The 13,115-nt window shown below is 38.9% G+C and overlaps 2 protein-coding genes across 2 annotated transcripts; both read right to left on the minus strand.

Moving 5' to 3' along the window:
- Positions 1-7,117, minus strand: LOC143031072 (uncharacterized). The gene is made up of 2 exons (XM_076194470.1): positions 6,993-7,117; positions 1-2,192 (listed from the first exon to the last, which is right to left on the minus strand). Exon 2 carries the CDS (start codon positions 2,181-2,183, stop codon positions 1,545-1,547), a length of 639 nt encoding a protein of 212 aa, XP_076050585.1. The 5' UTR covers positions 2,184-2,192; positions 6,993-7,117; the 3' UTR covers positions 1-1,544.
- On the minus strand, positions 2,188-4,477 carry LOC143031071 (uncharacterized). Its single transcript, XM_076194469.1, has one exon. The coding sequence runs from the start codon at positions 3,758-3,760 to the stop codon at positions 2,549-2,551; it is 1,212 nt and encodes a 403-aa protein (XP_076050584.1). The 5' UTR covers positions 3,761-4,477; the 3' UTR covers positions 2,188-2,548.
- Positions 7,118-13,115: the final 5,998 nt, after the last annotated feature.

The raw sequence follows: 13,115 nt of genomic DNA on the forward strand, positions 1-13,115 counted from the left end.
TTCTTCAACAACAATGAGCAAGTCATCATATGACATCTGATATCACTTTTGAAAAGACTTTATTAAACTGTCGGTGTTGTATTTCCAGGGATTCAATAAACACTGCTGAATTATTATCATAGTTACATTTACAGTAACAAACTACAAGTAACAACTGGGTATACTCCAAATAACTTTCCACAATGCTATGGTAAACAAAACTGCATCTGTCATAAAGTGCAGATATCTGTATCTACCAGTCATGGCACCCGCTAACATTTTTTTTACAGTTTTCTGTAATTACAAGAACATTTGTGCACTTAGTGAAACACTCAAGACTTTAAGTACAAAGAAGGAAAAATGTCTTGGTTGTCTTGTTCCCGTAGACTTCTTGCGCCACTTCTCTTCGGAGGTGTTTAACACTCAGTTCATTCATCCCACCGCTGCCACCACTTTCACCTCCCCTTGTCACCACTGTCACTTAAATTTGACTTGTAATATCACTCGTCTCAAGGCCCCTTGCCTTCTTTTTTCTGTAGTCTCACTATTTTCTAGGCCCCGTGCCTAGTTCTCTCGTCCTTTGGGTTAATAAAAGGGTGGTGAATTTTCTTTCTTCTTTCACTGTAATTTCACCTTCTGCTTACACTCGGGATCTCTTTCTCTCGTCTCTACATCGTCTCCTGATCCTCTCTCGATCCTCTCTCCACACCCTCTGACGAGATCCCGTATCCTACGCTAAGCTACCTTCGTCTGACGTCACTAATTTTTCTAAACCAATCTCCGGTGACTTCTCAAATAAATGTCACTCCTTATGGGCGTGACTTTGAATTCATGCACCAATAGTTTTTTCCTCCTTCTCCACCTTGCACCAATCCGGAAAGCCATTACAATGCCACTAGCGATATTGTTTACCTCAGCATTAGTCAAACGAAGCTAACCTGCGCTTACAGAGTTTGATACAACATCGATTATAAAACAGTCACCACCGTCGGTGTGTTTACATAGACATAGCGTCACCTCATGTTTTCATAACAACAGGCGAGCAGGCTGGCTCATTTCCATTCGTACAACTACCGGCCTCTTACAAGGCGAAATAACTGCACAACCAAGAGTCAACCAACATTTACAACTGACAGTATGCATGTGTGATGACTCAACAGGTCTGTAACAGTGGATCAATACTTAACCCATTAAACTCCGATGACAAGATGTCTTGTCATTTGGTCAAATAAAACAAAAAATCATAAAACACCAAAATGTTTGATCAAACACCAGAAAAATATGACGTCAGTCGCGAGCGAAGCGAGGACTGACGTCATATTTTTCTGGTGTTTGATCAAACATTTTGGTGTTTTATGATTTTTTGTTTTATTTGACCAAATGACAAGACATCTTGTCATCGGAGTTTAATGGGTTAACAGATGAAAGTACCATCATACAGAAGATGAGCTAAATCACTCGAATCAAACTGGAGAGGCTTCTCACCAGTGCAGGTCAACCTTTTGTGAGGAAGTGTGAGTGACTACGTGACATTTGAAATAAGTCCTTTGTGAAAAGGCTGATAATTATCTACGAAAGAAAGTGATACGCGCGTCCTCGCCGAGTACATTTTTCTCTTTGAGTCTGGAGGCCAACAGCTCGGCGGAAGTCTTCGACAAGCCGAGATCCCGAACCAGATCATTAAGCTCACATTGTGAAAAGGGCTGCGGACCATCTTGTGATTCATACTCTTCTTCTGTATCTCCTCCCTCATATGCAGTGGTGGCCTCGTCGTCGCTGTCAGGAAGCTCTCTGCACGCTGGTACAGGAAGTTTTTCGCAGTGAGCAACTGGACGGCGGGCAGATGGAAGGTCGGGGTACTGGAGGCTACTCCGATTCTTCCGGTTGATGCCAGTAATATTGATGACGCAGAAATAACAATCCGATTCATGGTCAGACGGCTCCCTCCAAACCATCGGAATCCCAAACTTCAGTGAAGTTTTCGTGCCCTTCGTCCACCGCCGGAGGTATTCCACGCACGTCTTGCACACCGTGTGCGGTGCCCAGGACTTATCTTGGTCACCCAGCTTGACTTGAAAGTAAGCCTGGTATGCGCGCTTCACAAAGCTTGTGATGTTCTTCCTGTGCATTGACAGCGTGTATTCTCCGCAAATATAGCAGAAAATGTCAGGATTATTCCTGCATGACCGTCGCGCTGAAGCCATATCAATACCCTGAAAAGAAATAAGTCAATTAGTCAATTTCAAACAGAAACACACCAGAAGCAACCATTTATATATGAATAATTCGCTATATTCTTCAAGAAAAATAGGATTGAACTCAAAACCCTTCAAATTATCATATGTATAGCTCGTCAGGTAGGTCTATGGCTGAATCTCAAAAAGTTGACCTGATTGAGCAAAACCAATGTGATATTCGGACTCAGAACACCAAAATTAGTCTAAATCAGTTGAGAAACCCCTGACGATTTTTTGGCTGTTACCCAGTGTAATTATTCTTTCCTGTATGGATCGCTATGTAATATATAAAATTATCATTTTTTTTTTCTGAGAAATCTGTATCGCACAGGTCACAATTGAAGTGACTTTCCGCTGTGGTTCACCCCGTGTCGTTTGAGATCATTCTTTCTTGAGAAAGATGCATCACACAAGTCACACTTGAAAGTCTTCTCTTCAGTGTGGATCATCACATGTTCTTTGAGATTATCCTTTGTCAAGAAAGCTGCATCACACAGTTCACACTTAAAAGGCTTCTCTACAGTGTGGGTCATCACATGATATCTGAGAACACCCTTTCTTGAGAAAGCTGCACCACACAGGTCACACTTGAAAGGCTTCTCTCCAGTGTGGGTCATCACATGATTTTTGAGAGTAATCTTTTGTGAAAAAGCTGCATTGCACAGATCACACTTGAAAGGCTTCTCTCCAGTATGGGTCATCACATGTTTTTTTAAATTACACTTTCTTGAGAAAGCTGCATCACACAGGTCACACTTAAATGGCTTGTCTCCAGTGTGTATCATCACATGTCGTTCAAGAGCAGTCTTTCCTGAGAAAGTTGCATCGCACAGGTCACACTTGAAAGGCTTCTCTCCTGAGTGGGTCATCACATGATATTTGAGAGTATGCTTTCCTGAGAAACCCGCATCACACAGGTCACACTTGAAAGGCTTCTCTCCAGTGTGGGTCATCATGTGATATTTAAGAACACTCTTTCTTGAGAAAGCTGCATCACACAGGTCACACTTGAAAGGCTTCTCTCCAGTGTGGATCATCATGTGTCGTTCAAGAGCAATCTTTCTTGAGAAAGATGCATCACACAGGTCACAATTGAAAGGCTTCTCTCCACTGTGGGTCATCACATGATATTCTAGACCACTCTTTCCTGTAAAAGCTGCATCACACAGGTCACACTTGAAGGGTTTCTCTCCAGTGTGGGTCATCATGTGTCGTTTGAGAGAAGTCTTATGTGAGAAAGCTGTATTACACAGGTCACATTGGAAAGGCTTCTCTCCAGTGTGGGTCCTCACATGTCGTTTGACAGCATACTTTCCTGAGAAAGCTGCATCACATAGGTCACATTGGAAAGGCTTCTCTCCAGTGTGGGTCACTATGTGTTGTTTGAGATCACTCTTATGTGAGAAAGCTTTATCACACAGGTCATATTGGAAAGGCTTCTCTCTTGTGTGGGTCCTCACATGTCGTTCAAGAGCACTCTTTCCTGAGAAGGCTGAATCACACAAGTCACTTTGGAAAGTTTTCTCTCCAGTGTGGGTCATCATATAATATCTTAGACGACTCGCCAGACAATTATGCTGAAGATGCCACACAGGATTTTCTGCTACTTTTCCAAGGAAATATTGATATTTACCCCTCGACCTAGAAGTAAATGTATAATAAGTTCAACATCTAATTTTTTGAGAGCATGTAATAGGAGTTACACAAGCATGTACAAATACAGTGGGGCATTAATCAAAATACATATAACTCATATTAAAGAAGAAGCTAAATGGAATAGGAAAGAAATGGATGGTTGAACAAATACTAAAAATTTTGAGGTTGTGCAGAAAATGAGAAGAAAAAAGACTGACTATAAAAATTAGGAAATGATAAGAATGAGTGGCTGAATACATACTGCAGAGAGAGGAAATAAGAAAAAGAGATCAGTGTATGAGTATGATACTGGATACATTAGCGTAGTTGGAAATAAGAAATCTTCATCATGAATTAATGTTTGAGAGATTCATGAGAATCTGATATTTACAGAAAATTACTTGTTTTCCATTTTGTGGTGAACCCTCCCCCCTCTTCCCTCTTGGGGTTGGCAGGGAAACAAGTAACATTCCAAAGTAATACCATCAGATGCCCATATATAAATTGTTTTTTTACATCCTTGCGTGAGAAGTAGATTACTTCTGGCCAATTTATCTTCACCTATCCCTAAATACATCTAGGACAGGTTATATTCACCCCTCCCTTCCATCAAATCAAATGGGGGGGCACAGTCGGAAGAGCATATTGAGTTACAGTTATTCAGCGAAAAGAGCAAGTTCAAATGAATTCGCGTGAATCTTTTTGTCTCATAGCAATTTTGCTCGTAAATCAACATAAGATTTAATTTTTCAGGTTATCGTGCATGATACTATTTGTACAGCATTCCGATACAAAGTATATTACTGATATTTAAGGAGTATGATGAAAATAAAGTAATACACTGAGGCATTAACTAAAGTGCCAAAGAAGCTGAAAGGAAGAAGAAGAAGAAGAAATAGAAGAGGAAATAGAAGAAGAATAAGAATAAGAAGAAAAATAAGAAGAAGAAATAGAAGAAGAAGAAATAGAAGAAGGAGAAATAGAAGAAATAGAAGAAGAAATAGAAGATGAAGAAATAGAAGAAAAAGAAGAAATAGAAGAAAAAGAAGAAATAGAAGAAGAAATAGAAGAAAAAGAAGAAATAGAAATAGAAGAAGAAATAGAAGAAGAAATAGAAGAAGAGGAAATAGAAGAAATAGAAGAAGAAAAAGAAATAGAAGAAGAAATAGAAGAAGAAGAAATAGAAGAAACAGAAGAAGAAGAAATAGAAGAAGAAGAAATAGAAGAAGAAGAAATAGAAGAAGAAGAAGAAATAGAGGAAGAAGAAATAGAAGAAGAAGAATGATGAAAAAATCAAAATGATGAAGCACAAAAACTGGTAAAATAGTAATGTTATTATTAACTGAGAAATAAGAAGCCACAAAATAATGAAGTTAAAAATAGTAATAACAATAATGATAATAATAATAATAGTAATAATAATGATAACACATACATACATATACCAAGGCTTCTTCCCCCTTACAAGGGAGGTAGCCAAAAAGAAAAAGACATAAAATCATTCCCACCCATTCCATCCCTGAATACACTCCACTCCCCTCCACCCTTCCTCTTATCTTAGCACCTCCTGGATGACGGGTCATCCCTGCACCTTGTCCACTGCCCTGGGTCAGAGGCAGTCTCGCAAGGCACAGCACATCCACAGCAAGGCCACTTCATTAAATTGGCAACCCCCCCTCTCCGCCCCCCATGCATAAAAGGAGAAGATGGGGAGAAATCCCTTCAGACTGCATCAAATTTTGCTCACACATACTACCTCACCCCCCATTCCACCTCATGCAATCACAAACATCCATATACAACCACTCTCCATTCACCCCTGTTTTCTGTCCCCTTCCATCCTTCCTCAACAGACATTCCCCTCCTCTCCAAAGCCCCCTTCACCCCATCCATCCATCTCATCCTAGGACGTCCCCTCATGTTCTGCTCCCTCCACATCTGCCTTCCATACCTCTTTTACTAGTCTTTCTTCACTCTTTCTTTCCATGTGTCCAAACCATCCTAATACTCTTTCATTAACCCTATCTCCCAACTCCCTTTCCACCCCTGTTCTCCTCCTCATTTCTCACTCTATCAAGCCTAGTAACCCCCATCATACTTCTGACACCTCATCTCAAACACATTCAAACTCCTCTCTTCCTCTCTTATGTTCCACGTTTCTGCCCCATACAGTGCTACATCATACATAATAATAATGATAATAATAATAATAATAATGATAATAATAATAATAATAATAATAATGAAAATAATAATAATGATAAAAAATAATTATATTATAGTTAGAGTATGATGAAGGATACAGTAGAATAGATAACTGAAAACATGAAATCTTGGTAAAAAAAAAAATTGCAGAGGTATACAACCACTCAATAATCAATGATGTCAGAAATCAATGTTTTTGATTCTTGCAAATCCTTTACTAGTGTCCATTTGTCAGGAAACACCTTCACCATCACCCCCCCACACACACAGGATTAGCAAGGAAATTAGTGAATTTAGGCAGAAATAGCAGCAGAAGCCCACAAATAAATCTGAGACATTTATGTCTATGATCTTAGACTGAGAAAAAGATAATCTTGTCAACCAAATTTTACATATCCTTACCTATACCTAGGTTAGGTTAGACTCGCCATCACTTAAAATGAATTACAATTATTTCTTCATGAAAACTGGCTTGTGACCACAGCAATGTTATCCTTAAATCACGAAGACTTTTTGGTTAGGTTATGGTGAATGACACCATTTCTGGACCATTCCAATATAAAGTAAATTACATGGCAGTGGTACATTTTGTGAGGCATTTCACTTCATGTCTTTGATGTATTGCAGTCCCAAATAATTATAATGTATGATCCTCCTGTAACCCACAAAATTCGCATTAAAAAGAATTTGCCGAGAATATAGTAACCTAAGAAAGATATCTAATTTGTGACTTTGTATCTATGGTAGTTGCATGCCTATCATACGAGAATGTAAACAATAAATAAGCAAAACGCTTATTTATTGTTTAGATTCTCGTATGATAGGCATGCAACTACTGCTTTCTGTCTACCAAATTGGCAGTGCCCATATGCGATCATAACTAGCATAAAATCAGGCAGCATCAAGTAATGAACAGATAAGAAAATTAACCCTTACCGCTGAACTTATAAATGTTATCTAGACGTTTAGCTACACGGCCAGTTCGCTACCAACCATTTCGGTACATTGTTCGGTCGTTTCGTTACACGACCAGCAGGGTTGACGCGTTTTCTACCCTGCCGTGTAGAATGGGAGAGTGTTGCCATACCGGGGCATACATTTTCCTCGGGCGTGCGCCGACTTTATAGCTAGATATACTTGTCAAATTTTGACTGAATTTTGGTTCTAGTTTTTTTCATGTATTCTTGAATGTATGTAATTCCCTCATGCCCTAAAATATTCAGTAAAATAAAAACTTTTTTATATTATTATCGCAAAAAGAAAGTTGAAACTTTAGCGTAGATTTATATCTACGCCGTAAAAACGTATCTTTTGGGGTACATTTTATAAGTAACATAATTACCAATAAAAGTCATATATTTTGCTGTACCATTTATTTGATAACTAGTTATATGATTTTTAGACAACAGCTCAATTCATTTTAATGTTTTGAACAGCCCGCTGATGTGTAGAAAAAAATTCCTCGCGCAGTTGCCACATGCCACCATTTTTCTACGTTTTGGTACGAAATTCTACGAAACGGCTGCCAACCATTTCGGTATATCGTTCAGTCGTTTCGCAACATTATTTCGGTCGATTCGCTATATTGTTCGGTCGTTTCGCTACACTTTCTTTTCGTATTTGAGATCCGAATAAGATGAAAAAATACGATGTATGTAGATTTATAAAGTAACATGCAGAAAAACATAAGGCTGTGTCAAAATATCATTCACACATACTCCCTAACCCCTCTTCCCCACAGCATCATCCATATACAACCATTCTCCACTCTCCCCTATCATCCATCTTCCCCCCCCCCCTTTTTTTTCTCAACAGACATTCTCCTCTTTCCCAATGCCTCTTTTACCCCATCTATCCATCTCATCTTTGGTCACCCTCTCATCATGTTCACTCTTTCCACCTCTGCCTTCCACACCTCTTTTACTATAACATCTTTTTTCACTCATCCTTTCCATTTGTCCAAAATATTCCAATACTCTTTCATCAACCCTATCTCCTAATTACTTTTCCACCCCCACTCTCCTCCTCACCTTGTTTCTCACTCTATCCAGCCTAGTAGCCCCCACCATACTTTTCAGGCATTTCATCTCAAACACATTTAAACTCTTCCTCTCTTATGTTCCATATACCCGCCCCATACACTGCAATCGGCACGATCACACCTTTATACAATCTCCTCTTAGCATCCATTTCGAAATGTCTATTTCTCATTACACTTTTAAATCCCCAAAGGCATTTATTTGCTTCTCTAAATATATATTCTACCTCAACCTCCACTCCTCCCTTTCCCGCCACATTTGCACCCAAGCAACTAAAACTATCAACTTCCTCCAATCTCTCTCCCTTAATACTCACTACTCCCCTTGAAAATCTCATCACCTTACTTTTACCCATATTCATTTCAAACTTCCTTCTTTTGTACACCTTCCTTAGCTCTGTCACTAACTTCTTTAACCCTTCCTTTGATCCTGCCATTTCCTTTCACCATCTCCAACACCCGGCCCATTTTCTTTGCATTTAATTCTCACACCATCCCATCCATGTACAAATTGAACAGCCATGTCATCTGTGGTTGGGAAAGGTGATTTACTTACTTGATTCTCCGTTGAACTCCCGTTCCTGTGGTTGCTTCTGGGTCACTCCTTCACTCTCCTTCGATACACACAGCACGGTCCCTATTGCTAATTTTCCCTACCGTCTAGCTTCTAACATGACCCCCTTTTGTGGGCTTCCTGCCTTCATCCACGCACACACACATCCACACACCCGGGTCCCTTGCTATGTACTGCCACCCATATCAACACACAGGCATTACCCCTTCTGGGGTCACCGACCCATGCACCCCTTGACACACACACACCCCTGGGAGGTGCCAACCACTCGTCCCTATCAGCGCCACATTCACTACATTTACATGTCCCTGGTGAAGTCCCACCTTTACCTCAATCCACTCACTCTCTCCATTTCTAATTCTAACACAAGCTCTACTTCTCTTGAAAAAAAAAAAAAAAAAAAAAAATTGACTGCTCTTAACAGCTGTCCTCCTATCCCTTGTATGTGCAATACCTCCCACAGTGCTTTATGGTCTACCCCATCATAAGCCTTTTCCAGATCCATCAAGGCCTAAAAAAAAATTCTTACCTTTTCCTAAAGCTTTTTCAAATATCTGCCTTACCACAAACACCTAATCCACACAACCCCTACCTGTCCTAAACCCACCAGCCAGTCTACCATCACTGTACCTCCCTTTATTAGACACTCCACATGACATCCATCTAATCCAGGTTCCTTACCTGCTCTCTTTATTTTGATAATTGCTATCACCTCATCTTTCCTTATTTCTCCTACATTTTCCTCATTCATCATTGTCCTTTTCTTAGTGCTTCCCACTGCAACTACCTTTCTCTCCCTATACTCCTTCACATTTAGCAACTCCCTAAAATACTCTGCCCATCTTCCTCTTATTGCCTTCTCTTCCATTACCATCTCTCCATCTGCACTTTATACTTTTTCTTCTCTACTTGATTTGCCTCCCTTTCCTCACTTAATTTCGTATCTGCTCTCTTTATTGCTTTATTTATCTTATGCTTTATTGCTCTTCTCTTTTCTTTGTACTTCTCATATGATTTGTCCTATTGTGCAACCAATCTGTGAATGCTCATTTCTTCTCTTATACAACTTTCTTTGCTTCATTATCCCACCATTCACTACCTTTGCTTCCATTTCCTCCCATCCTACTTGTTCCACACACCATCTTTACACACCTTTTGACACCCTCCTTGAAATATCCCCATTCCTCCACTCCTAGTTCTGCTCTATCCTTCACTTTGGTATACAATCTACACTACCTATGTGATCTACATACGAAATATTAGCCAGTAATAAAAGGCTGGCTACTACAAACACACACATATTTGATTTAAGTTCCCATAATTTTCCTTGATCCATTGACCCAACTGGCTTCAGTGCACAGTTGGGTCATTGCTAAAAGCCCCATACTATGCCTGTTCCCACTTAGTGACAATATATGAAACTTCAATTGACTGTTCTTTACGGTGGTGGTATACCCTCCTGCACAGCAACTTTTGGGCCACATAATCTGAGCTAGAATCTGAGTGCAACTCTCTCTCATGTTTGTTATTGGCTTCCCCCATTTATATATGGTGACCTGGTTGCCAAGGCCGGTGACCTGGATGTCTGACAGCAAAAATAGCAGTCTTTTCAATACTGTATGTCAGAAACTCAACATAAAGGATAAGGGAGGTTAGAGTTGAACGAAATAAATTATGCCTAATTCGAATGGGGCTATCATTCATTCCAATCACTTGGCTGCCATTCTGGTACATTTCCATATTACATAAAACATATTGTAATAGTGTACGGGGTCCACTTCCGAAATAGGTCTTTCCTTGTATTTGGGTAATAACCTGCCCAGTCCTCACAATTTCCTCATAGACTAACTTAAAACATATAAATAGAAATTAAATAACACTGCTCTTTTGTCCCCACAGGTTCATGCAAAAAAGTACATGATCATGGTCTAATATCATATATCTAGTCTTTAGAGTATCTGGCCCCCACCACCACCATTGTAAAATTTCAAATGGGTTAATTTTTTTCTCATGAATTACTTAATGTGGCTTATTACTTGTGCATCTGGCAACATTGAAAATGGATGGCTAAGAATTCTAATTAGAAACTAAAACCCTGCTTGACAACTGCCTAAAGTTAACTTTTTTATTGAGTTTACAATTTTCATCATTTCTTGACCTCAGAAATATTCTACGAATTTCAAAGATCCTTGCAACCCAACATCTCCATCAGAAACAGATTTACACTGTTAATGTCTAACTAGAGAAAATGTTATTTACAATTAGCAATATCTTACATTACCTGAAATAGTTCTTGGGCATAGGTCAATTTAATACTGTTATGAACACGTAAAAGTGCTTCTCGTAAACAACATAGTTTGGGTAGTTTACGATTAGCAGAGGTAGTTAGGCAGGCAGACAAGGAGGGGGAGGAGGTGGAGAAGAGGCAATGTCATAACCAAAATGTAGTGGGGCAGTCAGATCGTGCTTTTTGCTTAACCGAACTATGTCGTTAGACTGTTAAAGACATAGCCTCAAGCCAGTGAATTCTTGCGCCCCCTTTGCCCACTATTGATAATCCTGTTACATTACCTGCATACAAACTGGAACAGTTGAACTGTGCTATTTATAATTACGTGAATGTGTATATTTTCATTGTGTAGAGGAATACCCAATTTGTTTGCCATGCATTAAATATAAGTGGCCAAGGAAGATCGTGTGTTTTTGTTCACTCAAACCATCTTTGTCATTGCTACTGGGCTTGGCGAATCTTACAAGTTGTATTTGAACGACACTGTCTGGAGCCATTCGAAGGAGCCCGGGGTGTTCATTTCAATACTTATCTACATGCATAAATAAAGCTTCAGAGCTTGTCTCATTGATGACACCCACTAGACCCCATTGAAAATGCTACTAATGCATTAATCTAACTACAATATTGTTCAGGTTACGTTTGAGATATTTTGCCTTTGTAGTGTCACACTTCTAATATGCGATCTTTTGTTTCCTTGACTGTCTATAATGATCTTTATTCTTATTTTAGTTCCCTTTATTTACATCGTCTATACTCAGTTTTCTCCATTCACTTTCTTGGTCATCTTTATGCTATAATTTTGCATTTTTCCCTTGTTCTCATTGATTTTTTTAATAGAATTTTTCCTACAACTTGTCCTTCATTATTAACGTTTCCTTTGAATTTTTATTTTGCATCTTTCAGTCCCTGGCAGGGAACAAAGTTCTGAAATGCTCCACTGTCATTCAGGGCATGCAATCACTCTTATCATGGTAAGATACAAGACTATAACGAAGACTCAAAGAAATATGTGTTACATGCTGAAAAGTCGGCTAACAACTACAGTTTATATGAGGACAAAGGCACCAGAAGTCATGGAGGCATTGTGATAAATTTCTTAAATGGTCTGACAATCAAATTCTCTCTCAGGAGGTACTAAAGAAGAACAAGCATAATCAAGACTACTAAACACCATGAATAAATTCTTCTTGGAACTAATAACAACAAAACAAAACTGGTCAGCCAACACCTTGGATTTATGCAATAAGTTTAACACAATGATTACTACATAATTGTTTTGTATGCATTTTCTCATGTATATCTTGATTGTACTTGTATGTTTGTGTCAGCTGTGCCAGTGAATTATAATGTAAAATACTTTATTTGTATTACACGCAGTTTTATATGTGCACATTTAACTGCATGATATTCTCACAGATATGCATGCCAATTAGATTAAGTATTGTTACTACACAGATATGTCAATGCAGTCAAGAGACACATAGCCACCTCCTGTCTCTCAGTCAGCTCACCTCAAACAAGGTATTTCACGTGCTCAAGCACTGCAAACTAGGCAGGTTTCCAGCCCTTGTCTCTAAGTGCGTAGCTCGAAGGAGGTAGTTTTCAACCTCTTCCTTCCATCCTGTAGACTCTGATATGTCAGGTCCAGGCCAGCAACTATAAATAGTTCACATATACCATTTTTATTCATTTCCCTATTCAGTCTCTCTTAGATAAATATCTTCTATTGTATTAGTCTCATGAGTCTTTGAAATTGCCCAATTGTCTTTTTCACATATTTTTGTGTCTATAAGGGTCATTCTTGCCTTACATTTTTATTGTATGTGTTATTGTATTATACCTGTATTTTCTCTTAATATACTTGTTAGCTCAAGTTTGATATTTCTTTCTGGAACCTTCTTGGTTAACTTTGACTTCTAGTCATACAGGTTTATCTGGATACAGACCAGATAACTACGTCTAAAGTTGACTACTAGAAGTGAGCTGACACTTGGGCTCCCTCATAACATAAGCAAATCATCATATGCCATCTGATGTTTCTCTTGAAAAGAATTAAACTATTCCTGATTTTTGCAGATAGACCCCTATGACCATATGAATTCTGAAACCTTATAACCCAAGGTACTTAGAAGGAAAACTATCTTACATTTGTCT

Source organism: Oratosquilla oratoria, chromosome 12 (genome assembly GCF_046742065.1).
Source record: "Oratosquilla oratoria isolate Oo_2021 chromosome 12, ASM4674206v1, whole genome shotgun sequence".
Classification (NCBI taxonomy): domain Eukaryota; kingdom Metazoa; phylum Arthropoda; class Malacostraca; order Stomatopoda; family Squillidae; genus Oratosquilla; species Oratosquilla oratoria.

Coding starts and splice junctions, on each gene's coding strand:
- LOC143031072 (XM_076194470.1), bottom strand. CDS start 2,183: ATGGCTTCAGCGCGACGGTCATGCAGGAATAATCCTGACATTTTCTGC.
- LOC143031071 (XM_076194469.1), bottom strand. CDS start 3,760: ATGATGACCCACACTGGAGAGAAAACTTTCCAAAGTGACTTGTGTGAT.